We start from the raw sequence: 27,900 nt of genomic DNA on the forward strand, positions 1-27,900 counted from the left end.
CAGATCAGGTAAATACTCTGAAATGTAACAGCAGTGAGTGGTGTGCCTTCCAGAGACCCAGCGTGTCTCTCTCTTCCAGAGTAGTAACAAACAACTGTGTGCCTTATCCTTCTAAGCCAATACTCTCCAAGAAGCACTGGTTCAGAAGAGCAGTGTCAGAGAAGGAGTAGTCTCATTATACTTCACTACTCCACACTTCCCGACAGTCCCAAACAAAGGGTCGTCAGTGACATCTTTCAATATCGTCAGGGCTGGATCGAAAGGCTCTAAGACACTGACTTGGTCTGAAAGTGATAGAGGGAGCTGGAGAGAGTGGTAGTTAAGAGGACAACAGCTGCTTTTCTGAAGGACCCGGATCTGTTCCCAGAACTTACACAGGGGCTCACATTTTAGGCTGCCTTTCTAACATCCCTCCAGGTGTAATTCTTGTTCTGATTCTCCATGTCTCCAGCTTCTTGTAGTGTCAGACTTATTCACCGAACGTACCCAGTTTGAAATGATGTATCTGACGCTGACAGAACTACGGAGAGTGCACCCTTCAGAAGATGAGATCCTCATTCAGTACCTGGTGCCTGCCACCTGTAAGGCAGCTGCTGTCCTTGGAATGGTGAGTGAGGGTAGTGCAGAGGCCGCCCCCATTGAAGCTGCTTGGGACTGCACTGCTTTGGGACCTTGTATTGGTCACATGTGCTACATGCATCTGCATAGTTCAGAGTCCTGTCCCAAGCCAAGCTCCCTGGCACATGTGGACCATGGCTCTGGTCAGCTAAAAGACTTCGGTGCCTTTTGGTGCTGTTCCCACAGAGACTGGGATGTGGTGAGCATGGCTGGAGTACTTGTCTCCCTTGGCTCACTGTATGCTGTTACAGTGAGCACCTCTCCAGAATACAGAATGCAGAAGGTATGGTAGCACTAGGACAGCACAGAGTGAAACTGGGTCACACTTCTGCCAGTCTGTCACTTGGCAGCCCCACTCCATTTCTCTGGTGGGGTCTAGCTCCCACTGTACTGCTCAGCCTACACAGGCTTCCCTGGTGAGCTTGTTGTCATAGTAACCTTTCACTTCTACTTTGAGAAATGTAGATCTTGATCCTTAACATCATGATTTTCTTGGTCTAGTTGTGTTGCTGTCACAAAACACCTTAGACAGGGTAAATAAACAACAGATAGGAACTGCTTATAATTCTCGAGACTGGGAAGCCCCAAATCAAGGTGCTCTGGGACGCCTGGTGTGCACCTCCTGGCTTCTCCAGCTCATCGGCATTTCCCATTATTTTGCTGCCGAGTTATCAGCATTTAGCTAGTACTACTTGGTTGTCTTTCATATGTACATATTTTTAGGTGCTTCTCAGAACATGGTTCAGACATACACGTGAAAGTAATCGCCTATGGGTTCTGCCTCTTGTTGGAGCATATTGGAGGGCATCAACACTCAGGAAAGGGGACAGACCTTAGACTGTTGATATTGGCTCTTTTGTCCTGTCACTTACTATTAAATTATTATTGTGTTTTTAAATTATGTTAAAATGTTATCATTAAATGTTGAAAATTATCATGTTTTTAATCTCTGTTTCCTGGGATCCAATTTTGTGACAACATAAGAAACTGTTTAGGGATTGGAAAGATGGCTCAGTGGTTAAGAGCACTTGGTTCTCTTACAGAATATCTGGGTTCATTCTTAGCACTCACATTGTCAGCTCATAACCGGCACCCTCTTCTGGCTTCTACAAGTACACATGCATATTTACCATGTGGACACATACATGTATACCACATATAAAAATAAGAGTAATTTTAATAAGGAAACTTCTTTGTTCATAGACACGTGAGTGGCTGCTATGTGTGATGTAGTTAGGACTGCTGGCAGGAGTAGTGTGGAAGAGCCTGCTGGGGACCATTCCCCATGGGTCATATGTGCCATGCCCTCTCTTGTTAGTAAGACAGTGCTATTATCACTGTGGCCACAATTATCTGATGGCATCTTTTACATACCTGTGTAACCCTGTGCAGTCTCACAGAGCAGCAGTACACATAGATCATGGCACAGCATGACTCCCACCTCTCCTTACTGCTCTGCTAGAGGATCTGTTGTCACTGAACCTAGGGGCTAGAACAGGTATACAGCATGGGTGGCCATAGCACCATCCAGAGAACAGGAACAATGAGCACTTAGTCCCCCTATGTGAGCACACTCTTCAAAGCAGGCGTCCTCTGGGTGCTGTCAGGACTGACCGTGTGCTTGTGGGAGGTCCATTTTCCTTCTTGGGGTGGCTTCAGTGGCTTAACTTTCCTTGTAACTGTGGTTTTGTGCTCAAGCCCAAGTTCCTCAGGCAAAATGTAAATCAAATGCATCAGGCAAATAAAGAATGGTCATTTTTAAGAAACGACCCCAAGGCAGAATGGCAAATGGCTCCAGTTCCCAGCTCTGTGTATACAAGCAGCTTGCTTGAAGGCAGTGTCTTCTGAGAGGCTTCCAGCCTGTTTTGTGCTGCTACAAGCTGTGCTGCATTGCTTTTCCAGGGGAAAGGGACGCTCACCTCAGATGCGCTACTGATGATCCAAGCCCAGCTTGTGAATCACTGTATTAACTGGCTTTCCTCATAGGAACTTGAGTGAAGGCTTATTTATTGGAGCTGAGGGACCCCAAAACAGCTGCATACTAAAAAATTCTACCACGGCATGGGTGATAATACTCCCAAAGCTACATAAATAGAGTCATAGTCTCCTCCTTCACTTAACCTTTCCCAAGACCAGGTGCAGTGGGGGCAGGATGGTGTGCAGCATCTGATAAGGGAACACTAGAATCCTGTGCTTGGGAGAGAGAGTCTGGTAGGAATACAGGTAATCCCAGCTCCTCTGATTTCTAGATGGCATAACCATGTCATGTCCAGAGGACAGTGTTTCACAGTATGTGTCAGATTGTCACTTTTCTTTGCCCGTCATTAGATCTGCAGCCTTCAACAACGTATCCTGATGTTATGCTTGCAGGAGTGTGGCCAGAGCCCTAGGTTGTACTGTCCTTAGGAAGGACTCACAGCTCAATGGGGATAGCCTGGGAAGGGGGATGAGAAGGAAGTAACTGGCAAAGACTGTTAACCCTCTTTAGCCTGACACCATCAGATACAGACTCCCCTGGAGGGCTAGATGACCAGAAGGCCTCTTACATCATGAGATCAAATGAGTCCTTAGCCAGCCTTTCCTGGGGGTGGGGCAGTCAGACAATGAAATGCTGCCCTTGGATTGCAGAACACAACAGCAGTCTTCAGTGCTGAAGGAGTCATGTTTCAAGGTGTGTACTCCCACATTTAGAAAACCTAGTGGAAGTGATACCATGTCAGTCAAGGTTAGCACAAATTAATGTCAGGAGCTTCACAACTACCAACAGAGGATCCAGACCAAGGTTTATTATAGTGAAGAGACATGAGGCAAAAATCAGCTGAAGGAGAAGGTTCCTGGGTAAAGCCTAGAAAACCAGTGTGAATACTATTCCTGAATAGTCATACAGATCACAAATCATCCAGTAGGTAGACAAGGAGCAGACAACATATATGAGCTGTTGCTACAGGGGCCAGCAGAACTCAGAATCCAGGGTTGTTAGAAGTAGCAGGTTACAGGAACACCCGCTGCCCAGCACATACCACAGCTCCAAAAGAGAAAGTAAGTGTGGTCACAAATCACATTTTCTTCATAAGGTAAACCCTCTCTCAACTTGAAGTGTTTAGATAGGGTTGGCACTGTACACCAACATCTCCTGGATGAATTTCAATCATTTTGTGGACTCTGCTATGTGCGCAACTATTGCTAGGCTCTTTCAACCTCAGGGAAGCAGGCTGTTGGCAATCAGCCATCAGTCTGCCTCCAACAGCTCATGTCTGTGCTTGTATCCAGGACAAAACTGTGGCAGAGCCAGTCAGCCGCCTACTGGAGAGCACACTGAGGAGCAGCCACCTGCCCAGCCAGATCGGAGCCCTGCACGGCATCCTCTATGTGTTGGAGTGTGACCTCTTGGATGACACTGCAAAGCAGCTCATTCCAGTTGTTAGTGACTATCTGCTGTCCAACCTCAAAGGAATAGCCCAGTGAGTGGGGCTGGTTGGGTGGGCTACAGGCTTTGGTGTGGTCTTAACAAAAACAGAAAAAAGAAAAAAGAAAATAAAAGTCTCTAATTCGATTTTCAAAGTATATGCCAGAACAGACATGGTAACAAATGCTTATGATCCAGCATTTAAGAAACGAAGGCAGGCCAGGTGGTGGTGGCGCACACCTTTGATCCCAGCACTCGGGAGGCAGAGGCAGGCAGATTTCTGAGTTTGAGGCCAGCCTGGTCTACAAAGTGAGTTCCAGTACAGCCAGCAGAGCTATACAGAAAAACCCTGTCTCGAAAAACCAAAAAGAAAGAAAGAAAGAAAGAAAGAAAGAAAGAAAGAAAGAAAGAAAGAAAGAAAGAAAGAAAGAAAGAAGGAAGGAAAGGAAGGAAAGGAAGGAAAGGAAGGAAAGGAAGGAAAGGAAGGAAAGGAAGGAAGGAAGGAAGGAAGGAAGGAAGGAAGGAAGGAAGGAAGGAAGGAAGGAAGGAAAGGCAGGAAAATTGACATAAGCTTGAAACCAGCCAGGGCTACAGATGAGATCCTGTCCCAAAAAGAGTAACAGAGTGTATGCCAGGTCCTGGTAAGTAGCAGACAGGAAACCCAGGGAAATAGTAGTTATGAGACACAGGACACAAATCTACATCAGATGGTTTCTTGGATTTTTCTAGCAAGATGCTCTCCACTGGCACTTAGCACACTGCTGTGTGGATAGCAGCCTTATCCCGTGCTGCCAGACTCAGCCTCCTCTTCAGTTTATGATCAGCACCTTGTTTCCTGTGAGGCCCTTTTCCCTGCTCTGATCTCCCACCTCCCCCTAAAGACAGCTCACATGCAGCTGTACCTGGATATGTTGCTGGTCCTTTTGAAAATACGTTGGGTCCATCACAGCTCTATCTTAGAAGCAGAAGGAGGTGTTATGGTGTGATGGAGCATAGCTAGGCACTCAGAGGCACGAGCTAGGGATGCAACGGGTCTTGGAGGAAAAGTCCAGGTGTTCTGTGACGGGATTGTAGATTGAGAGGTGGAGAGTAAATTTGGAGATGGTAAAGTCTTAGGCTGACAGACAGCTACTGGGAGGAGGTGGCATTCTGACAGATGATCAGAAGTGCATTTTGGGGGCCCAACAGGCAGTGGCAAGTTGAACTGGAACAGAGATAGTGGCTTGTAGCCAGCCTTCCTTGTAGTCCTTGGCTGAATAGTAACCTACTATGTACAGGGTGGGCAAGCAGCCACCCATTGCCCCTGTGATCACACATCCTGGCCTGGAGCAGATTTGGGTAGGTTCTGTGAAATCATAATCTGTGCTAAGGAATGAAGAGGACACAGAGGACTGAAGACAGGTAGGAGGAGCTTACAAGTCCAAATCAGATAATCACATAGACCTTGCTCAATGCTTTGGGCAGAGGGTCCTGTACAAAACAGTGGCCAGTTCCTAGGAGTGGCAGTGTCATTTGAACAGATCTGAAAGGGGGTAGAAGAGATAGAGTGTGGCTCCTTTGTTTATGGTGCCATTGGTCTAACTCATATTCCAGCCAGGCCCCTGCTGCTGCCATTGGGCAAAGAGGCACCAACTGGAGATCCCATGAGTTAGAGTGTTACAAGTTAGCAAATGCATGGAGCAAACAGACACCCTGAAGAACCCTGACTAAGAACATAAAGAATGTTCAGGGAGAGTGAAGTGGTCTATGGACAGGTACAGAATTGGAGATGGCATGCTAAGCTAAGGCCATGCAGCTCTGGAGTGTAATCCCTAGGCCATCCAGGTGAAAAGGCCTGGAGAAGCTGACATGACCCCAGAGCTCTGTACTCAATAGATGTGGGTGGATAATGCTTTAAAACTGTCCCCTCTGCAGACAGGCAGGGGCTGCTGTATGTGACTGGGTATGATTATGTGTCTCCCATTCTTAGCTGCGTGAACATTCACAGCCAGCAGCATGTGCTGGTAATGTGTGCCACTGCTTTCTACCTGATGGAAAACTACCCTCTGGATGTGGGACCAGAATTTTCAGCATCTGTGATACAGGTGAGAGGGCTCTATTGAACATAGGCAGGTTACCATATTAACTGTACCAGTGGGTCATTGTGCTTTTGGGGAAGATAAGAATAAGCCTTTCTTCTTGTCTAGATGTGTGGAGTAATGCTGTCTGGAAGTGAGGAGTCCACCCCCTCCATCATTTACCACTGTGCCCTCCGGGGTCTGGAGCGGCTCCTGCTGTCTGAGCAGCTATCTCGGCTAGACACAGAGTCCTTGGTCAAGCTAAGTGTGGACAGAGTGAATGTACAAAGCCCACACAGGGCCATGGCAGCCCTAGGCCTGATGCTCACCTGCATGTACACAGGTGAGTGAGTTGTAAGGGTCATAGACTCACCCAAAGACTCAAGCCAGGCCTCATGGTGTGGCAGTCTTAGTGTGGCCCTAAGACATCCTGGTCACCTTTCCAGAAATTTAGGGCTCAAGGCAAGAGAGTAGCTCACATGATATCACCAAGTATTGATATCAGAGCTGCCTCTGGCCACTGCATCCCTGAGAGTTGGAAGAAAGTTGGGCTGGGTCCTGCCTTGCTAGGGACTGTAATCACCTGTTTTTGAAGGATCTCTGCCTATCTGGTAAAGTCCTGTTTGAGCCACTGAGTGCAGATTTCAAAACTCTTGGGCTTCTGTTCTGTATAGCCTACTTAGTGTTTTTGTTTCAGGAAAGGAAAAAGCCAGTCCAGGCAGAGCTTCTGACCCCAGCCCTGCTACACCTGACAGCGAGTCTGTGATTGTAGCTATGGAGCGAGTGTCTGTTCTCTTTGATAGGTAAGACATGCAGCAAATCTCTACCTCTAACCTCAGTAGTCATTGACTGCCCTAGAGCCACAGCCAGAGCAGTTCTTCTGTGTGTATTTGTTCATTCTCTTGAACTCTAAAATGTATCTTTGCAGCCATTTTTCCAGTGCATGCATATTCACAGAGCACCACCTGCAAACCAGACTCAGAGACAACTGGACCCATGCAGGTGTACAACCAAACCACTGCCCTGGTGGATCCCATAGGCCACTGCTGAGGAAATAGATACTCCTGGAGTATAGCCAAGTGCTGTGGTGGGGCTCAGGCCATATCCACAGGAAGGAGGCATGGCTAAGGGTCTGAGTCACTTGTGTACTTCTCAGCTGTATACCACAGTTGTGTGGCATTAGTGGAATAATCATAGGTCAGCGGTCTTTAAGGATGCTGCTGAGGTAAGGGTAAAGTGTTGGATGTTGAGAGAAGAATCAACAGGAGCATAGATGGGTGTCCAATTTTGAAGGGAAGAAAAGTTGCTGATTGACAGTAGTACTCTGGGTATTAGGACATACAACAGTGAAAAGTTTTGGTACATTTTGATGTGGAGAGTCTCTTCAGTAATATCACCACCCCACCCTTTTGCTGCTATTCCTTTACAAGGCTGTCCCACAACTGCATTATTCTCCCCAGAGTGGGAAAGATCACCTTGTGCCCAGATCAATCAGGGCAGCAAAAGAACAGCCTGGATATCATCTTTGGCTTTTAAAACTCATACCCTAGTTGTGGTCTGAGCCCCACTTGGAACATTCCTGTGGGTCAAGGACCTCTGAGCCTTAGTCCATGATGGCTCTATGGGCAAGGTTGAGAGGCCAAGAGCCAGGGTGAGGCTCAAATCAGCTCCTCTCATTTCAGGATCCGCAAGGGATTTCCCTGTGAAGCCAGGGTTGTGGCAAGGATCCTGCCTCAGTTCCTAGATGACTTCTTTCCACCTCAAGATGTCATGAACAAAGTCATTGGAGAGTTCCTGTCCAATCAGCAGCCATACCCACAGTTCATGGCCACTGTAGTTTACAAGGTGAGGGTGTACTTGCCTTGTGGGGTAAGGACAGAGCAGGAGGAGGAAGGGGGAGCCAATCCCACACTTGCCGTAGGCCTGTCATCAGGGCTAGACTCATCCTTTAAGATGAGTGGCAGCTGTGGCCCCAGTCCCCTCACCCCACCCCACAGTCTGACCCTGTGCTCAGGGCTCTCTTGTCCCTAGGTTTTTCAGACTCTGCACAGTGCTGGGCAGTCATCCATGGTCCGGGACTGGGTCATGCTGTCCCTGTCCAACTTCACACAAAGAACTCCAGTTGCCATGGCCATGTGGAGCCTCTCCTGCTTCCTTGTTAGCGCATCTACCAGCCCATGGGTTTCTGCGATGTATCCTTCCTTCCATGGGACTTTGGCCAGGTTCCTTGTTCACTTAGCATCCAGTTCAGGTTTCACTGAATGTTTTCAAACCTAAACTCTAAAGAACCTCACAGGTGGGTGGTGGTGGCGCACGCCTTTAATCCCAGCACTTGGGAGGCAGAGGCAGGAGGACTTCTGAGTTCCAGGCCAGCCTGGTCTACAGAGTGAGTTCCAGGACAGCCAGGGCTACACAGAGAAACCCTGTCTCAAAAAAACAAGAACCCCACAGGTGATGCTTACCCTTCCCTAAAATGTTGACAGGGACACGAAACAGAAGGTCTAACCATTTGCCAGCCAGGGTTTATGGCAGTTTTACTGCTGAGGGAAAGGGAAGTCCAAAGGGAGGCAGGGCAGCTCAGGCCAGCCAGCCACTGGCCCTGCGGCTGCCCCATCATCTGGCATAATCTGTCCCTCTGAGGTTTTCTCAATGCTGCTTCTCATTAGCTCTCATCTTTACGCTGTGGTCACCCTCCTGGGGAAAGCCGTAAGTAAAGCTGCAGTTCCCGCCCTAACAGTGATGCCAGGAGTTCCTCTTGGCAGCCTCCTTCTCAGTAGACCACAAGAGTTACTAGCAGCAAAGCTGTCTTGGTGGTGACAGTACAGCCTCACCCTAAGTACTGGGAAAGCCTTGCAGGCAGGGTGCTAGCTAGCTCTGCCCTCCCTGCACTGGAGCAGTTTGAGCAGGAACACCAGCCACTAGCACTGTGTGGGGAGCACAGCCCAGGTAAGTGCTGTTGTGCAGAGCACTGGGAACCAGCATCCTGTCTGCACTGCATGACTCCCACTTCCTGGGCCTCTCTGCCTACCCACCCCTGTCCTCCTGGGCAGACAGCAAGCTGCAGCTGAGAAAGGATTACAGGCAGCTGCTGCTGTTAATGTGGTCTAGGCTGCCCTCTATTTTGGTTGCCCTCAGTCTTCCCTGGGCCTCTTGGTGGACTTAGGAGGGGAACCGCTTGGGGAGGCTGTCTTTCCACCCTTGCCATCGTTCCTCCTTAACTCTTCTACCAGCCTTCCACATGTCATCAGCAGGATGGGCAAACTGGAACAGGTGGATGTGAACCTTTTCTGCCTGGTTGCCACAGACTTCTACAGACACCAGATAGAGGAGGAATTCGACCGCAGGGCTTTCCAGTCTGTGTTTGAGGTGGTGGCTGCACCAGGAAGTCCATACCACAGGCTGCTTGCTTGTTTGCAAAATGTTCACAAGGTCACCACCTGCTGAGTAGTGCCTGTGGGACAAAAGGCTGAAAGAAGGCAGCTGCTGGGGCCTGAGCCTCCAGGAGCCTGCTCCAAGCTTCTGCTGGGGCTGCCTTGGCCGTGCAGGCTTCCACTTGTGTCAAGTGGACAGCCAGGCAATGGCAGGAGTGCTTTGCAATGAGGGCTATGCAGGGAACATGCACTATGTTGGGGTTGAGCCTGAGTCCTGGGTCCTGGCCTCGCTGCAGCTGGTGACAGTGCTAGGTTGACCAGGTGTTTGTCTTTTTCCTAGTGTTCCCCTGGCCATAGTCGCCAGGTTGCAGCTGCCCTGGTATGTGGATCAGAAGTCCTAGCTCTTGCCAGATGGTTCTGAGCCCGCCTGCTCCACTGGGCTGGAGAGCTCCCTCCCACATTTACCCAGTAGGCATACCTGCCACACCAGTGTCTGGACACAAAATGAATGGTGTGTGGGGCTGGGAACTGGGGCTGCCAGGTGTCCAGCACCATTTTCCTTTCTGTGTTTTCTTCTCAGGAGTTAAAATTTAATTATATCAGTAAAGAGATTAATTTTAATGTAACTTTTCCTATGCCCGTGTAAAGTGTGTGACTTGGCAAGGCCTGTGCTGCATGTGACAAAGTTTATGGAAGTGGAGGGGCCTTCTGGCCGCCACTCCCTCTCCTGTAGCTACTCAGTCTAGTCGGGCAGGTCCCTCCTGTAGCCCTCCCAACACCCTGTGGCACTTGCACTTCATACAGCTCCCTTTTCTTATGCATTCCATTAAGCCAGCACAGAGAGAGGTGTTGGTATTGACTGCCTGTGTGAGAATCCTGCCTGTGGCCTAACTGAGGAACTGAAAAACTGACTTCCACTGTTAGAGTTATAAGAGGCTTGCCCTGTGGCAGCTGCCCTCCTCTCCCCTTCCCAGGCATGACTGTCAAGCTATCTCCTCCCTGGTGTTGATGCACTCTCCTAGTCTCTCAGCCTGGGTAGAAACAGCATCTGCTGGACCCAAAGTGGCTATCCCAATAACCTCATCCCTGGTTGTGGCTGACCTGCACTGTAGCCTGCCCACACACCAGCTGACCATTGTGGATGCTGTCTGTCCCTTTGTATCTTCTGCATGGTTGGGACCTGAGAAGTGCTGACCTGATTACCCCAAAGGTGTCTCTGAGCTATGGTTTGTTGGTTTGTCTCAGTTTCTCATAGTCAAGGGAAAGCTTGGTGTCCTAGCAACAGTTAAGAATGGACCCAGAGCCTCTTTTGCCCCTTCCCATCTTGCCTTCTGTCAGCCCAGTAGAGTACAGACCTATGCCTGTCAGAGCCCAGGGAGGACTCAGCTGACAAGATGAGGCACCAAAGGGAAGGTTCAAAATCAGGTCAGCCTCTGGCCTCAGACAGCTTCCCATGCTGGTCAGAGCCACCTCTTCCCAAAGCCCAAGCCCAGAGTAACCAGGTCATGTTAATGAAAATGAGCTACCTTCATTTCCTGGCTTGGTTTGGGAACTCTGTTTGCTGTTTGACTATATGACCAAGCAGATTTTCTGCTGTTCCGCTAAGTCATATCTGTATTTCTCAGCTGTAGAGTAGGGGAGTGGAATAGTTTGGAGATGTTTCTAGGCTACACAGGAGGAAAGAGCTTGCAGCCTGTGATTAACTAACTGTGCTTCAGTCCATGGATTGCTTTCTTGAGACCCTTGAATTTCCCTCTATCTTTCCATCATGACAAGTAGCCTTGCTGCTGGGATGCAAGGTTCCCTACCAAACACAGGTTGTGGGGAGCCTCACACTTGGCCTGACTCTCCTCCTATCTGCCCTGGCAAAAACCACCCCAAGGCGTGGTAACAGGAACAGTGGACATGGATTAGGTCTTTCAAGAGGACGTTAAGGGAAGCTACTGAATTTTAATGAAAGAAATTCACCAATGCCCCTTTGCTGATTTAGGGCTTCTTCTTGTCACCCTCAATTTCCCGCCTAGAAGTGCTCGGGGACCATGTGAAAGTTCTTACAGTGCTGCTGCCACACTCTGAGGTTGGTCCAACCGCTCTGAGATGAGCATGGTGCAGGCCTGATTACTCCTCATGGTAGATGTTCATAAGGAAACTCAATATAAAATCTAGAGCCATTCACCAGGGGATTATATCAGTGAGCTCAACCTCAAGTTTAGTTGGCCTCTTGTTTAGTGTGATCAGAAACAATTCTTAGTATGGGGCAAGGACAGCCTCTGCCACAAAGTTGTTGTCTGCTCATGGGTGCCACAACCTAGAGATGCACCTGGGTACAGGCAGGTATGTATTTGTGTACACACATAAACACACACACAATCCTCAAAGACATATGCAAGGCCTCTAAAAATGCCTGCCTGTTTTTTCTGAAAGCAGACTTTTCTTGCAACTGCCACATACAGTCAGCTTTGTGAGTCTAGCATCTGAGAATGGGACTCAATTTTTAAAAGTCCATAGCTCATTAAAGTCTCACTGGAGACATTGCCCCACCTGTCTAACTGCAGGAGGGACTAAAACTTTTTATCAAATTCCTCAAAAATCTAAAGATTTCCAAGCTTTATTTAAAAACAAAAGTTATTTTGACTATGAGGTTTTAGGGGTAGGAGGTGGGATGTTGTTTCTGTTTCCATGGTGGTACTGTCAGGAAAGATTTTAATAAAACCAGGGTAGAACTTTTGGCAATGCACTTCAGCATGTTTCTTCTCCAAAATGTGCCTCCCTCCCTCCCACTGATGGCCCCCTTGACATGTAGGTGACTTAGCCACTGCCAAGTGCCCTTTATGGTTCTCTCATTTTGTCTGCACATGTACCCTTCAGGAGGGAAGAACTGGAGTGGAACCACCTCCTGCCCTGTAGAATGCAGTGCCAGGGAAGGGACCAATCCTAACAGGTGCCTTCCCTGGCAGGAAGTACCTTCCCGTGAGTGAGTGAAGCAGCTCTGCTTCCGGCTCATGGGACAGGTTTTATACAGCAATAGCTTGTCTCACAGCCACGTCACAAGGAGTCTTGCCTCCCATTGTGGGGCTGCAGAATTGGTCTCCTTGCCACCTGTGAGCATCCTTCCCCACACAGTCTCCTTCCCTCCCTCCTTCCCTCCCTCCCTCCCTCCCTCCCTCCGTCCCTCCCTCCCTCCCTCAGCATTGAGCACTAGGATCATGGCTGCTACCAGGACAGGCATGAAGCTGTCCTCCAGGGATTGGTATGTGGGAGTCGAAGACACTGAGCTGCTGATGCTGGGTGTGGGCTCAGGATATCATGGTTGGGAAAAGAATTGTTCCTCAGTGGGTCTGGAGCCTCCAGGAAAGAAGAACCAATGCTGAGCAGTGTGACAACTAAAGATGATATCAAGGTTCAGGGCCACCCTCCATGTGTGCTTGTCACACTCTAGAGCCATCGAAGGAACTGCTCCCCTCAAGTGTCTCTGGAAACACCCTCTGCCGCAAGCTGGGTGTAAGATAATAGGTGGCAGAGACCTATCTGCAGAGATTTGGCTGCATTCTAGGGGGCTCCTGTCCAAGCCTTGCTGCTGTATGCCATGGGCTTCACTGGGAACTAGGAGGGCTGTGATGGGTGTGCCCCGGAGCCCAGCCTAGACCTGGCTGTCCATTTCCAAAAGGAAGGACTGACATGAAATGTATATTTAAAATTTTTAAATTGCAGATATTGTACAGTTGAATTAAAGAAGCGATTAAACCACCTGTTGTTGCTGTTTGAGGCTTGCTTTACTTATAAAACCTCCTTTCTAGCATTTGAGGAGAGCATCCTGCTTATCTCCAGTGGGGCAAGGATACTACCAGCAGCCATCTTGACACTGTAAAGATCAGGCAATACTAGGTATAGAATGAGACTGTGTGCCTGGAATTGGGACCAGGCCTAGGAGTATTCGCAGACCCTATTGAAGTGGTCTCCCTGTCTGGGAGATATGGTGTGCCAAGTTCTCATAGTTATTGGCATTTTAAGCCTGTCGTGTGAGATCCTAGGTATTGTTTCAGCTTCCACACATTGCTCCAGGGTTCTAGAGGGGTGGTGAGGCTCTGTCCTCACACAGGACACAGTTAGTAGTCCTTGGAGTCTTTGCATGCTCTCCACCAGCCCTTCTGCCTTTCTGGACATGCTCCTGATCCACATGGATCCTCTTCTGCCCTTCAACATGACTGGTCTTACCACCTTTGTCCTGCTGTGTCTGCAACACCTACCCTGTCCTTTGTAGGTTACAACTTCTTTTAGGTTGTCTATGACATTGCCTGTCTTACCAGGTCCCTTCTTTAGTATCTGGGCTAAACCTGAAATGCAGGTACTTCATCCACCAACCTGCAGGAACAAGGCTGTTTGGGGAACACTTTCTAAAGGCCTGTCAAGTTTCAGTTGTGAGGCAGGAGTTGTCTACCTGATCCTTCAACCCACCAGACCCTGACGTTAGTGCCAGGATAACTCTTGGGAGTCTTATAGAGCCCAGTGCATGCCACTATCCCTTCTAGGACATGGCACAGGGTCTGTTCTCTGTACAAGATAATGAACCTTTGGCAGGAAGGGCCTGGTAGGTGCCCCACCATGTTTAGGTCTTTGCCCAGTAACTCAAGCATTTGATGGCAGCATGGATGTTATTGCTTCAACTCCCTGAATCTACCTCAGCAGTCCTCTCTAGGACTACGGTGATATTGCCCTTAAGGTCTTCATCAACGCCGGGCATGGTGGCACACACCTTTAATCCCATCACTTGGGAGGGATTTCTGAGTTTGAGGCCAGCCTGGTCTACAATGTGAGTTCCAGGACAGCCAGGGCTATACAGAGAAACCCTGTCTACAAAAACAAAAACAAAAAGATCTTCATCAACACTTGAGTTTTGCTCACTTCAGGAAAATGAAGTACCCCTGCCCTCCTGGTGGATAGCCAGACCTTTGACCTAACAGGCATGGGTGGTATTCCAGAAAGGATAAGGTAAGCCTCCCTGGGGTATTGGCAGCACATTATTCCTTCTAGCCACTAAAGCAGAACGCAAGCCCTCACCATAGCAAGTCCAGCCCTCCTGCCTGGGGAATGTAGGAGCACATGACTTGAGGTACCCCTCAGCCTCATTGTGGTGTTTGTCTCCAGTTTTTCCAAAAAGCATTCTGAAGGAGCTTGAAGAAGCAGCCTGATTGTGTTGAATACGGGGATGGGTAGTCATGGTATGTGTGCCATTTGTGGCCATATGTGTCCACATATTGAGTGGACAGGGTCCAAGTTTCCTGGAGTTATATCCAGGCTTCCTAGGATGTGAGCCTCACCTCCATACAAGGTGGCAAAGCTCAGCCAAATCAAGAAGACCTACTTGGGTAGCCCAGGGAAGGCTCATGAGCAGAGGTGGACCCAGGTACTTGAGAATCACTGAGACCTTCCTGGGATCCACACACATCCTTAGCCCTGAAAGCCTGAGTCTCATCTTCCTCCATGTTGTGGTCCTGAAAGAGATGCCTGCTTCACTTCAAGCTCAGGGTGGACATTTGGGACATAGCTGGGGTGGGAAGAGCTGGCCACAAAGGCAGAGTGTCAAAGGTTAAGAGTCTGGACTCCTTATTGACGTGTGATAGCAACGTCTAACGTGCAAGCTAAACTACCTAGCTGCCCAGGCCTCTATCCCAGGCTAGGTTGTAAGGCCCCAGGAATTGCTGTGACAATCCAATTCTAAGGTAGGTCATAATCCCTCTCACTACCCACCACAGAGATAAGCTGTGCCTCACTAACCACCCAGAGCAGTTCAAACGCCTTAGTGCTCCAAAGCTTCCTAGACCCATGTCCTACTACCTTAGTCAAGGCTGTACTTAGCCACTGTCACATGTACACACATTTCATACACTTCCAGGCCTTTGTCAAGTCTTCAACCCCTAAATTTCTCCCACCAGTACAGGCTCAGTTCTCTCAAAAGTTACCTGGCATCCCACTAAAACTGGTCATTTTCTACTCTGGCTTCTATCAATATAGGCTGAGCTTGGCTGCTATCACCCTAGTCAGGCCTGGTTTCTTGCATCCTGAACAGGTTCCATAAATACAAGTTTCAGATTTGCCCCACACTCATTATGTAGAGGGGAAACCAAACCCAGGGAGCCTAAGTAGGTTTCGCCAGCTCACAACAGAACCAGTCTTGACCCCATTCAGAGTGCCTGGCCTCTCTTAAGAGATACTTTCTAAAGCTGACCTGCCCCCTTTCCCTTCAGGTTCTACTGGGGACCTAGTCCTCAGCCTCCTGCCTTCTCATCCTGTGACAACTGAGGGTCCTAGCAGGCCATGCAGCTGTGTCAAGGTATGGAACTCTACCCTGAATAGAAATAGGAAATGTCCCACCCTAGGTAGGGGCAGCTGAGGCTTGGACAAACACCTGTTCATTCTTGTCCATGGAAGCCAGGCAAGGACTCTGCTCTAGGAGGTGCCTCCACAAAGGCCACTTTGTACCTGGGACTGCTGATGCCCACATGCCTGAGAAGAGGAGGTGGGAGCCCATCTTACCCCCATCTAGGTGTCAACCAAAGTGTTATGTTGGTATGGAGTAGCTCCTGCCAGGCTGGCTCTGGTGCCTTCTATATCCTGGAACTTGGGCAAGCAGCTGTTATAGATCTTTCCTCTTCAGCCATCTAACTATAGGACCTTGAGTAATGGCAGTGATATCCATTAGCCAACAGATAGCCACTGGTCTGGCTTTGAACACTCCAGACACTCTAAGGAAATTTGTAGAAAGGACTAAGAGATGGCGGATGAGGACCTAGGATCTCCCCATATCCCTTAGGCCAACATTTTGCTAAGTCATTTATAGTCATTTAGCCGGCTCTTGTTATTTTAGAGATGAGGACACTGAGGCTGGAATCCATTGCTAAGGTCACACAGAGCTAGGTTTAAAAGCTAGCAGCTTGAAGCTAAGCATAGTGACAATACACTTTTAATTCCAGTACTCGGGAGGCAGAGACAGGGCCAGCCTAGTATATACATACTGAGTTTTTAGGCCCCAGGTTGTGCTTGTCTTGTCTTTCCTTGTTAGCTGGAGATGCTGTCTGTGGAGGCAGTAGGGCAGGTTCCTAGTTCCTTGCTCCTCAAGGATCAATCTTCTGAGCCTAAAGAACAGGGGGTCCTTCCTGGAGGAAGGAGGTAATTTCTAGGCACTGAGCTCTGAGAACCAGACCCAGGTTCCATGCTCAGCACTAGGGGGCAGCAATGAACCAGCAGGCCAGTAGTATGCCTGGCATGCTCAGTATCTATCTGACTTTGGCAGGAAGAGGAGTTTTTGCAGACCTTCTGGGTACTCTTTTAGGAGAAATGGAACAATCGTGGGTATCTGTCTGCTAGCTCAGCAGTAGGAAGTCCCAAAATGACTCCCAAGGTTCAGAGAGGAAGCCTGACATTCACCTGAACCTATGAAATGACAGCAAGACCTCCAGGGGCAACCCTCTGCCTCCTTTTCATTTCTAATTTTGGATTGAAACTCAGGTCACTCCCCCTACCCAGTAAGTTACTGACTATGCTCCTTACAGTGGACACAGGAAGCCCAGAGACATTGCTTTCTCCAGTCTAAGTTCTTCCTATCTTTGATCAGGCAGGGGGAAAGCCAACAAAGACCACTGTTGTTCTGCTGACCAGAGAGTTTTAACTAGTTGTTTGGAGACCAGGCATGACTACCAATAGAGTACTGGGCCCAGAGAGTCTAGGATCAGACTAGACTGTGTGTCCACAACAGCCAGCCTAGCATGAGGGTCTTAGGTCCATGTAGTCTCATTTGTGACTTGCCTTCCAGATGTTAGCTATTGATGCCCTGTGGTAACTTTCCCCTCTGCGGATTCCACATTCTACATTCTTGCTCTGCTGCCTCCTCAGCCTGAGGTCCCTGCCTAGCCCTGTGGGCATATTAACCCTTCCTCTTGATGTTTTGCCTGTCCCCACCCCAACACTGCTGTGTCTCTTGAGGACTAGCCCTGCTCAGGACATTGAAGTTACCCTCTGACTGCAGCCACTTTTCCTCAGCTGAGGGGCCTCCTCAGCTCAGCTCGGTTTGCCCCTTCCGTCAGGGCTGTGCTTATGCTTCTCCCCATGTTGAAGGTCAACATCTGTGTCCTTCAGGCCGGCATGGCTAGGCAAGGTCTAGCTCTGACTTGCCTGGCTTCCCAGCACCCACACAACCTGACACCCAGGGGGTTGCATTAGTTAAACAAGAGAAGCAGAGTCAATGGGGAGAAGGCTGGGCCCTATGAGGACCGGCTTCAGTAAAGCTTGGCAGGCCTCTGAGAAGAGGGTGACCTCTCAGCAAGGACCTCACCACACGAACAGCCATCAAGGCAGTATCAGGGCCTCCACCTCCTTTGTAACCCTGCACCTTATGTCTCAGCATACTACTTGCCCATCTTGGGCCTCCCTGGACTCTAACCTATATAAATCAGGTGGGGCTGAGGTAGGGACTACTGCCTAGATGCCCATGTAGGAGCCTGTCAGGCACAGTGAAAGCAAGTCTCTTCTGGGGCCTAGAGGGCCAGCAGGGTGGGAGGAGGGCTGGGAGCCACAGTGGGCTTGGGTACAGCCTCTCACTGCAATATTGATGGCCCGTTAGTGCGGCCCTGATTCCTGTGCTTTCAGTTAAAAGGTTTCTGTTGTTGTAGCTTATGCAGTTGCTCTGTTGCTATGGAAACATGACATCAAAATGACGTTTCCCGTTTAAAAGCTTTTAACTAAATTCCTGCCTGTCAGATGTAGGCCCCATTTTGAGCGTGGAGCTGCCTCGAGCAAGCGAGTGAACAAGCGCACTGCCTCTCGCCCATGGTGCGCTGGCCAGGCCTGAGGCCCTGCCTGAGTGCCATCCTTAACCCTGCAGGTGCCTCCAACATGGCAGCAGCCGAAGTGCCTGGCTACCTTGTGTCTCCTCAGACGGAGAAGCATCGGAGGGCCCGCAACTGGACAGATGCAGAGATGCGCGGCCTCATGCTGGTCTGGGAGGAGTTCTTTGATGAGCTCAAGCAGACCAAGCGCAATGCCAAGGTGTACGAGAAGATGGCCAGCAAGCTCTTTGAGATGACTGGGGAGCGACGGCTAGGCGAGGAGATCAAGATCAAAATCACCAACATGACCTTCCAGTACAGGTGAGCACGTGGGACGGTCTCGAGAGGGTCCGGGCAAGGTTGCTCCACTCTTCGGCACTCTGTGCTCTGAGGCAGGGCGGGTGTGTGTCGTCTGGGCTAGTTGTCAGAACTCCACTTGGCAAGATTGCCTTCCAAAACCGTTTGTGTAGCCTACCATTGGGAAGATGGGGAAACTGAGGCCCACAAGCAAAAGAACTGATCATTAACTCTCAAGTGGCAAGGCTGAGAGCATCCTCAGATAGACTTTGTGGGACTAGGGCTGGAGCAGCATCGTTGTGAGGATGGTTCTAAGGCTGACATTAGACCTGCCTCCTACCTGCCGTGACGCCCCAGCAGTAGACAAATAGATCAGATCTTATGACCCTGCTTCCTCAACTGGGACTACAGGGCACCAATTAGGCTTGGTTCTGCCTGTCCCACCTACCACAAGTACCCAAGTTGGGCAGGGTATGGGGTTCCTGTTTCATGTATGGAAACTGAAGCTAGAGTGAAAAGGAGGTTTGACTCCCAGGCCTGGCTCACCCCGATACCCTGAGACTACGAGAACTAGGTGAGCCCAGCCCAGGGCCAGCTTCAGGGTTGGTAAGATAGGATTTTAGGGGGCTCTCCAGGCAGCACACAACTCTAGGCTGGGGTCTCCCCATCTGTGTATCTGACTTTGCTGCCTCTCAGTTTGACTGTCCTAGCTTGCAGCCAAAGGAGAGCCTGGGGGAACTGATACACAGTTCACAGCCTGGAGCATCCCTGGCATTCAGGATGGAGTAGCTGTGGTGGGTCTGACCTCTCTGTAGAGTCGAGTGCAGGGCAGGGATCATGGATGGGCTAGAGATTGTGGACTTTGGAGGCACAAAAAAGTAGAGAGGGTAAGATGAAGGTCAAAACATAAAGTGAAGGTTGTGTGCACGAGGCCCTTATGAGGGGCATGTCACAGGAGAAGTTGAAGAGTATCAAGGTCAGACAGTAAAGAGTACTTCCCCAAAAGGCAGACTAGACAGTCTGGGCCTGGGGCTGCCTAAGATCGCATTCAGATCCCATGATAGGAGGTGCTATCTGGGGCTCACAGATGTACTAGTAGTTCATCTGGTGAGTTGGGAAGATAGGGAGGCTGGTTCAGACCTTGCTCTGCAGGCATATCTGTAAGGTCCCCAGCCAGAATCCATGGAAGAAAAGAGCTCTCATGCCCTCATCAGTAAAGAGATGCCCCAAGAAAGGGAGGGGAACCCCTGCCTGGCCCATGAATCCTGTGCCCCTGGGAGATAAGGCCCGACAAGACCTTGGACAGACTGTGAGACCCTAAAACTCCATCTCTAACTACTGATTTGACTTATAAGGGCCATGGAAGAAGAGAGAGGGCCTCAAACCTGTCTTGTCCATGGCTCATTTCTGACCCCCAGTGCTGGTCCACAGCTGAGCCTGAAAGCAGAAACCCGCGGCTCTAGCAGTTGCTTAGGCTTGCTGGCATCAGAGTCATTTATTGTAACTGGTGTTACATGGAAGCCTCTGTCTGATGAGGAGAGAGTTGAGACCAAGTCTGTTGCCTGCAGGAACAGACATGAACACATGAAGATAGCACCGATGGCAAAGGCTTGCCTGGCTTTCTCACGCCCCATCATCCTGTCCCAGTGCTGGAGGAAGAAGGGATTTCTGGGGGAGATGAGGCACCGCTGGTTGTTTTCCTTAGCTTCCCTTTGTCTAACTGTATTATTCATTATTTATCTTGAAAGCCTCCCTCAGAGTCCTAGGGGAGGGATTCTGTCTCCATTCCTAGAGGTGGTTGTGAGCCAGGAGATGAGAGTACATGGAAAGATCAGCCACTGCAGTCTAGGGGTAGGAGTCATGGCACTTCACAACTTACAAAGCACATGCAGACCATGGCTTCTCATAGCTGATCAGTTCTTTATCTGCCCATTCCTGACTTCACAGCAGTCTTTTCTTTTCTATAAGAGCTGTTTATATATTAAGGTTCTGACTTAAAGGAAATATGACCAGGTAGCTAGGTCCCATGGACCATGATTTGTTGGAATACAACATGAGGCCCCCACACTGGAGACAAGACAGTCCTCATTTCTCCAAGGAGTTGGCCAGCTTAAGTGAAGCAGAGAATGCAGGGGCAGGGGTTCTCTGGAGAGGAGGAGCCAGTATAGAAGGCTGAAATGGCACTAATGGTGGTAAACTTCACCTTCCCTGTGTCCCCAGGTAGCTTGATGGTGCCTGCTATTCATTCAGAGCAGTCTGCTCTGTTCTGTGTGACCTGCCTCTGCTTTCTGATGCAGTCATGCTATGTGGTGGAGCCCTCTAGGCCCTTGATGCTATTCCCCAAGGCCATCCTCTGCTTTGGTGAACCACAGTCTGTCCTGGGCAGCAGCCCCTTGTTATTGGCTGTACCTGTGTTGGGGGCTCATTCAGCCAGCTCTCCATCTTCAGACACCAGTGAGACTACAGCCAGCCCTTGCAAATAACCCTAGAGGGCCCAAGGTGGCCCTGAGGGCCAAAGTGCTCCTATGTTGCCTCTTTCTCTGTAGACTAAAACTGTTCCAACCAGCCTGTATCCAGTCTCCCCAGCCTCTCTTCCCAGGGGATGGCCAAGGACAGGGATGTGAGATCCTCTCAGTGAGACAGAACCTATCTGTTGGAGAAGGCAGGGCATAGGGTCTTGAGGGCACCGGTCACACTGATCAGGCCTTTGGCTTTGGCACTAGTAGAAGGTGGGTGTGAGGCAGTGTGAGATGACACTGGCCGGCCAGCCCCACAGTCTCTGGGCAGGCTGTGCATTTGAGAGCTAGGTCAGGCTTAGCTCAGGGCTTACATGGTAGCAGCATTACATTGATGCGGCCTAACACATCTTCCTGGCAGGTTCGGGGAGAACAGGTGGGAGCCCGGACCCCTGCTTACCAGACATTATTTTATTAACTCTTCCCTTTGGCTTTGTGAAGAAGGACTTACTTTCTCATCCCCATTTTATTAATGTAAAACGTGAAGGCTCAGAGAGGTTAACGAACCTGTCCAAGATCATAGTGTGTATGTGCAAGATACAGGCTCAGAACTGTGAGTATTGTTTTCCTGTGGCCCTGCTGTTCCCTCTCCTGGAAGCACCTTTGTAGACTACAACTGCTACTGTGTCAGTATCTCACACAGTCTCGTCGCTAAAGGTTAACTTACATAAAAAGCACTCGGTTCATTGCAGTGAGTTTAGAACCCACAGAAGAACAGAGATTGCAGGAACCAGCCCCAAGCTCCCAGCACCTATGGGTACCCTTGTTCATGCTGCGCAGGTCCCAAAGCCTCTACCTTCTGTCCGGTGTCACAGGGGCCCTAGAGCCTGGCTGATTTTGCTGAGGAGGACCATGCTGGCTGAGAGTGGCTCCTGCCTGTGTTAGCATGGCTCCCTCTAGGGACCTAGACCTCTTGAGCGCCACTCTGCCCAAGGGTCAGGCAGGACAGGCTTCACCTGCTGTTTCTCACCTTGGCTCTTGTGTCTCTCGTTTCAGGAAATTAAAATGCATGACAGATAGCGAGTCCATCCCGCCGGACTGGCCCTATTACCTAGCCATTGATAGGATTCTGGCCAAGGTCCCTGAGTCCTGTGAGGGCAAACTGCCGGATGGCCAGCAGCCGGGGCCCTCTACGTCCCAGACCGAGGCGTCCCTGTCGCCGTCTGCTAAGTCCACCCCTCTGTACTTACCGTATACCCAGTGCTCCTATGAAGGCCACTTCGAGGACGATCGCTCCGACAGCTCCTCCAGCTTACTGTCCCTTAAGTTCAGGTAGTGTGTGTTCGCTTTCCCTCTCCTGACCCAGCACTGCCTTGGCATCTTTGTCCCCTGTCCTGTTCCCAAATAGGACCAAAGTTCCAGCGCTCAGAGCAAGGGGCTGGCAGCGGCACAGTGACACGCTCTGATATCCTCTGCCCTGACCGGCTACAAAGGCTGTAGCTGTGGACTGGTTCAGGGCCAGGTCACCCTCAGAGCAGTGAGAGCTCTGCTGCCAATGGATAGGTCGGGCTTGTCCAAGGCTCCATCACCTCTTACCTGCATGGAAAGTTCTTTGACCTCTCTGACCCCTGACTCCCACCATAAAATGGGGATTAAATCAGTATTCCTCAAGGAGAAAAGATGCAGGGCCAGGCCCCAAGCATGCCTTCCCTGACTGCCAAATCCCAACGTGGGCCCTCTCTTGGGTTCCCATCTCAGCAATAGGTCCTCACAACATGGAGATATAGGTCTGTACCTCCTGAGCAATGTGTGGGCCTGCATTATCTGTCTTCTCTGTCAACACACACCTGTGCCTGAGGGTACTCACAGAGCCTATGAGTTGGGGGACAAGTAGGAGACACCCTGTAGCTTTGGACCATGGGGTCCAGAGCAGGCACTTCTAAGGGATATTTGGGAAGGGTTTCCAAGGTAAAAGAGGAGTCAGGCAGTTGAAGAAACTAGTAAATATGGCTTTGAGTTATGGGCTTTCAAGCCTATTTGACAACAGCTAAGGTAGGAAAGGTGTCTCTATGGAGGTCTCATAACTCATTGCCCCTAGGGCTGGGAACATCTGCTTAATTCACCCAATAAGTCCTTCTTTAGAGGGAATCTCTCTCTGAAGGGCCCAGACAGAATCTGTCTGTACTAAAGCCAGACCAAACTCACAAAGAAGTCTGAGATTTATGGCCAATTGTTCCCGCGGCTTACCAAGCCCAGTTCCCAGGCACAGTCGCCTGTGGCTCTGTCCCCAAGACTAGCTGATCACTTTGCTCAAAACACAGAGCACAGGGAGATACTGGCAGTTCCCCAAATAGGCGTTAGGGTCTGGTAGGCTTTAGCAGCTTCCTGCTGTCCAGCAGGGGCTTTTAGACGAGCAGAGAGCACCCATGGGGCAACTCTTGGGGAGGAGCCCAGATGGCCTGTCTGACCACACACACACACACACACACACACACACACACTGCCAAAGGCATACTTGGAGACAGAGGGCTCAGGGTAGACCTTCGTTCTGAACCCATTTCTCCATGTCATAGGCCAGTGGGGACTACAGACTTCACTTCCCTTAAGAGCACCAAGTACCACACAGTGCCCAGGTCCTTTCTCTCTGCTGCTCCCAGGAGTAGGATCTTTACCTGTGAGCACCCTCCATCAGCTCAGTGACCTTGGGGTGCTGTCACATCATGGAGCTATATAGTCCATGCTGTGGGATGTAGATGGGTTTGGCACTACCTGCTCCTCCCACAAGCCAGCACTAGCTTTCACCAGCTGTTCTCTTTGCTGTGAGTTCTGACCCCTCCTCACCTCTGTGAGCAGAGACCCGAGACCTAGATATGGCTCCTGGGGCCTCAGTGTTCCTGTTTATCCAGTGGGGTGTTTGGGAAGGTCTGGTGGCTCCCATGTTCCAGTCCCTGTGACTAACTTGTCTCTCCCCAACAGGTCAGAGGAACGCCCCGTGAAGAAACGCAAGATGCGGAGCTGTCACCTACAGAAAAAGAAGCTGCGACTGCTGGAGGCCATGCTGGAGGAACAGCGCCGGCTGAGCCGTGCCATGGAGGAGACATGCCGAGAGGTGCGCCGTGTGCTGGACCAGCAGAACATCCTGCAGGTCCAGAGCCTGCAGCTTCAGGAGCGAATGATGAGCCTACTGGAGAAGATCATTGCCAAGTCCAACGTCTAGTCCATGGAGAGAATGCCAGGTGCCACGCCGTCCTATCCCGAGGCCCACCCAGGCTCAGAGTTCTGCTCACTCAGGCCGAGTTCCAGCCTGGCCTCTGTGCTTCTCTGAAGGGCTTTCTAGGACTCCAGTGGCATTGGGAGACCTTGGGATCCCCATCTCCAGCATTAATCTAGGGACTCCAAGACGACAGGTAGTGAGAAGGTCCCAGAAGCCACTCTCCAGTATAGTCTCTATCTGATACTTGAAACAGCTTTTGATATTAAACATAACTTTCCATTATTGCCTGGAAGCCAGCTTTCCTCTCTCTGGTGTGAAGGGGAAGGGGAATTGCTGGCTTGGATGATTCTCTTCAGTAGACAAAAGCAAATGCTATAGGTCAGAGGCAAGTTGTGTGTGTATGTGTGTGCAGGGGGATGTCTTTCCTCCACAGGATCTGTAGCAGCTTCCTGAACTACCCAGTTATCATAGTGCTAACTCTACCCAGTCACCCCTCAGTAAGTTTGGAGCGTCACATTAGCACAGGATCCAGCCGACTCATGGCTGCTTGTTCTCTGCTGGCCTGCTGATAACAGTGGTGTGCTAAGTGAGGCATAGGTCTTCCTGGCTTTATGAAGCTTTAGTTCAGTCATCAGAAAAATGGTAGCCAGTGAGAGTAAGTGTTCAAGGGAAAGGCTGGGCCTGTGACAGAAGGAACCAGATTGAGGTGGAGATAGGAAGAGCAGCATCCCGTGTGGGAGCAGCCATTGCGAACAATAGCCAGAACACCTGATGCCAGCAGCCAGATCACCCAGAGCCATGCACTTCTGGAAGGAGTTTGTGTTTTCTCTCAGCTTGTTGGGAATAGGCAGAAGACTGAGCACACTGATCCAGCCTGCCACTGCCATTCTGCCATATGAAAGTCTCTCCCCAGAACCCCTCACTGAATATCCATAGTTCATTGGCTAGGCCTTGGCTCTTTGACTGAGGCCACAGAAGAGACGGGAACCAGGCCAGTGTTAGCCCCAGAAGACCAGATTCAGTAGAGCTGGGTTAGATGTTTACATGTGGCCGTCTGCCCTGAGACTTAGAATAGACTTCCAAGGTCAAGGGTGATAGTGAACCTTTATCAAGCAGCTGCCAACCATCCTGATGGGAGGGTGCCAACTCTGTTGACTCTCCAATAACGGTCAGCCAGACATAAGAGAAAGGCGATGAGTCTGTGCCATCCAGATGGTGTGGAGCCCTGCCCCAGGCTGCCTATAGGGAGGCCTGTATGGTTTGTGCAGCTGAAACAGAGAAGCAGGCATGGCCTTCCTTGCTCGGGTCCTCTGAGCTCTCGGGTCCTCTGCCCTCACATAGGGCTCCTGAGTCCGGGTCCTGTGGACTCTGCATTTTGCTGGCAACCCCAGGCAGTGGGAAACATTCCTTTAGTGGTACCGATGGAGTACCTGTCGATATCTGTGGTGTATATCATGCAAAGTGCCAGCTGTCCATGTGATGTTCCTGTGTCCTTAACCTGGCAGAGATCAAATAGTTGGCTTTGGGACACCAGTACAAGTGACCACAGCCCTCTCTGAAAAATGGTTGGATGGCTCCAGGAGGATGGGAATCGGGCTGGTAGTACTTGAGAGCCAAGGCAAGGAGCCTGCCCTCCTGCTGCCTGCTGGAGTTCATCTGCAGCCTTAGGTGCTTGGGGTCCCCACCATGGACAGTGATCTGCTGACACACACCTGCCTGTTCTCATTTGCGGGCCACCAAGGCTGGGCTGCCATGAGGTTCCTGAGCCTCAAGAGGGGATTTCCAGCCTTCCAGAAGGAACAGTAGTGGTGTCTGAGAGGCCACCGAAGGTAAGCCCCGGCCACCTGTGTCTTGAAGCTCCACAGGAGGGGACAGAATGAGGTTCAGGATAGAGCCAATGTCTTCTTGTTTAGACCCCTGTGTTCCAGAATCAAGGCAGAGGCACACTGCATTTTAGTCCTCAGGTGTCAGCATCTTTGTGCTGTGTGTTTGGAAGCAGCCAATGTCTGAGCGGTCTGGGCCTGCTCATTTGCCCCCTCAGCGCTCCGTGGGACTCAGCTGTTAACCACCTGGTGTGTCCCTGAGGACTTCCTAGTTTCTTCTTTAGCTACTGGGTCATTCGAGGAGTAAAATAACTCTGTTAGTAAACACTGAAATATCTAACCAGGTTCAACCAAGCATGAACACAGAAAACAAAACGCATCAAGCTCTTTCATCATTCCTACCTGATCCTCTGACATCTAGAACCAGATACCAGTCAGCAAACAAAGGAAGATAGGAGACAGAATGAAGACATGACAGTTACCTTTATTTTCAGACTGCACTTTTGATGAGCCAGAAGACCAAACACACAAAACCTCAAGCGCTTCAACCTAAAAGTATTAAAATTGAGAATGAGAAATGAGTCTGTTCAACTGAGACCAGAGTAGTAGACTGCCCAGAGTGGATTCACCCAGAAAGACAGGAGCCATTGAGAAGATATGCAGTGTCATTGAAAGATGCAAGACAGTACGCAGGCGTGGGTTGCTGAGTGCACCAGAAAGCCTGCAGAGAAAGCCTGCTCATTGTATTCATGTGATCCCAGTATGTTTCTGAAGGAACTGTAGAGTTTGTTGTGAAACGACAAAAATTACATTTAAATTTATATGAAGCAAAGAATGAGGCTGAAGGTGGGAAGACTTGCTCAGTTGTTTGCGGAGCTGGGACACACAGCAGGAGCCTGTGGTGGTGCTGATGAGAAATGTCACCCACAGTCTCACACAATCGAATGCTCAGTCTCCAGGTGGTGGTGCTGTTTTCAAGGCTTAGGGGTGTGAACTTGCTGGAGAAGGTCTGTCACTGAAGGCAGATTTTGAGAATATAAGACTTGTGTGATTCCTAGTGAGCTCTGTCTGCTTCCTGCTTGTGGTTTGAGATGAGAGTTCCCAGGTGTCCCTGCCACCATGCCTGCCTGCTGCCACACTTCTGTGCTGTGGTGGTGATAGTCTTTTATCCCTCTGGAGCCATAAGCCAAAATAAACCGTTCCTTCTATAAGTTGGCTCGATCATGGAGACTTATAATGGCAACAGGGGAGTCCGAGGGACTCAGAAACTGGGAAGAGCCTCAGGACAAGAACTCACTCACTAGCTAAGGGACCGTAACAGCCTCAAGGCTCCATCTGAGGAGATGTTCCTTTCTAAGCAGGAGCTCCACAACTCACACAGCGCCACAGCGGAGCAGCTCAGCATATCACTGGAGCATGGTAGAGTTTTGACCATCATCTCAGGGATCCTGGTGACGCAGAAGAGTGATCAAGGATCCCAGAGAACTTTGAAGAGTTCCAGGCAGCAGCGCCAATACCTATAGAACACCTTACTAAAAAATTAAATTTTAGACATAAAAATGTTATTTATTTCAAAACAATAAACCTATTACATGTTGCTATCAAGACCAAATGTATGAAAAATGTATTTTCTAAAACAAGGTTTCAGCAAGAAAAGTGGCATCGCTTTATATTTGTACAAATCTCTGGCTCAGGGACCAGCTAGGGCTCCCCAGGCGTCTGTGTGCTCTGCTGCTGGGAGCGTAAGTGCAGGATTCTGTCTAGAAGTCCAACCTCACAGGAATAGTTACCTGGAAAGAAAAGAACAAATCAATGTGGCTATTCCAACTCTGTCCC

The 27,900-nt window shown here is 50.0% G+C and overlaps 2 protein-coding genes across 8 annotated transcripts in view; both read left to right on the plus strand.

The window, feature by feature from the left end:
- The window catches only part of Htt (huntingtin), a 150,814-nt gene extending 137,600 nt beyond the window's left edge, over positions 1 to 13,214 (plus strand). For 2 of the 3 annotated variants that reach the window (XM_006503744.3, XM_017320683.1), the window contains 8 exons: positions 452 to 607; positions 3,889 to 4,079; positions 5,994 to 6,108; positions 6,211 to 6,424; positions 6,779 to 6,884; positions 7,764 to 7,926; positions 8,113 to 8,273; positions 9,312 to 10,082. In XM_006503744.3, the coding sequence (XP_006503807.1) occupies positions 452 to 607; positions 3,889 to 4,079; positions 5,994 to 6,108; positions 6,211 to 6,424; positions 6,779 to 6,884; positions 7,764 to 7,926; positions 8,113 to 8,273; positions 9,312 to 9,525 (1,320 nt within the window). In that variant the 3' untranslated portion in view covers positions 9,526 to 10,082. Of the gene's footprint in view, positions 1 to 451; positions 608 to 3,888; positions 4,080 to 5,993; positions 6,109 to 6,210; positions 6,425 to 6,778; positions 6,885 to 7,763; positions 7,927 to 8,112; positions 8,274 to 9,311 lie in introns of all 3 variants that reach the window. The other variant, NM_010414.3, reaches the window with a different exon arrangement.
- A 2,058-nt stretch (positions 13,215 to 15,272) lies between these two features.
- On the plus strand, positions 15,273 to 27,669 carry Msantd1 (Myb/SANT-like DNA-binding domain containing 1). 5 transcript variants are annotated; one of them, XM_011240753.3, is made up of 4 exons: positions 15,273 to 15,783; positions 18,331 to 18,595; positions 22,084 to 22,359; positions 24,004 to 27,669. In XM_011240753.3, the coding sequence occupies exons 1-4, from the start codon at positions 15,768 to 15,770 to the stop codon at positions 24,242 to 24,244; spliced, it is 798 nt and encodes a 265-aa protein (XP_011239055.1). In that variant the 5' UTR covers positions 15,273 to 15,767; the 3' UTR covers positions 24,245 to 27,669. The 5 variants fall into 5 exon arrangements, with proteins under 5 accessions (XP_011239055.1, XP_006504075.1, XP_017176449.1 ...); XM_006504012.4 differs by having other exon boundaries at positions 18,384 to 18,595; XM_017320960.2 differs by lacking the exon at positions 22,084 to 22,359 and having other exon boundaries at positions 18,207 to 18,595.
- The last annotated feature ends 231 nt before the right edge of the window (positions 27,670 to 27,900 follow it).

This window comes from Mus musculus, chromosome 5 (genome assembly GCF_000001635.26).
Source record: "Mus musculus strain C57BL/6J chromosome 5, GRCm38.p6 C57BL/6J".
NCBI lineage: Eukaryota > Metazoa > Chordata > Mammalia > Rodentia > Muridae > Mus > Mus musculus.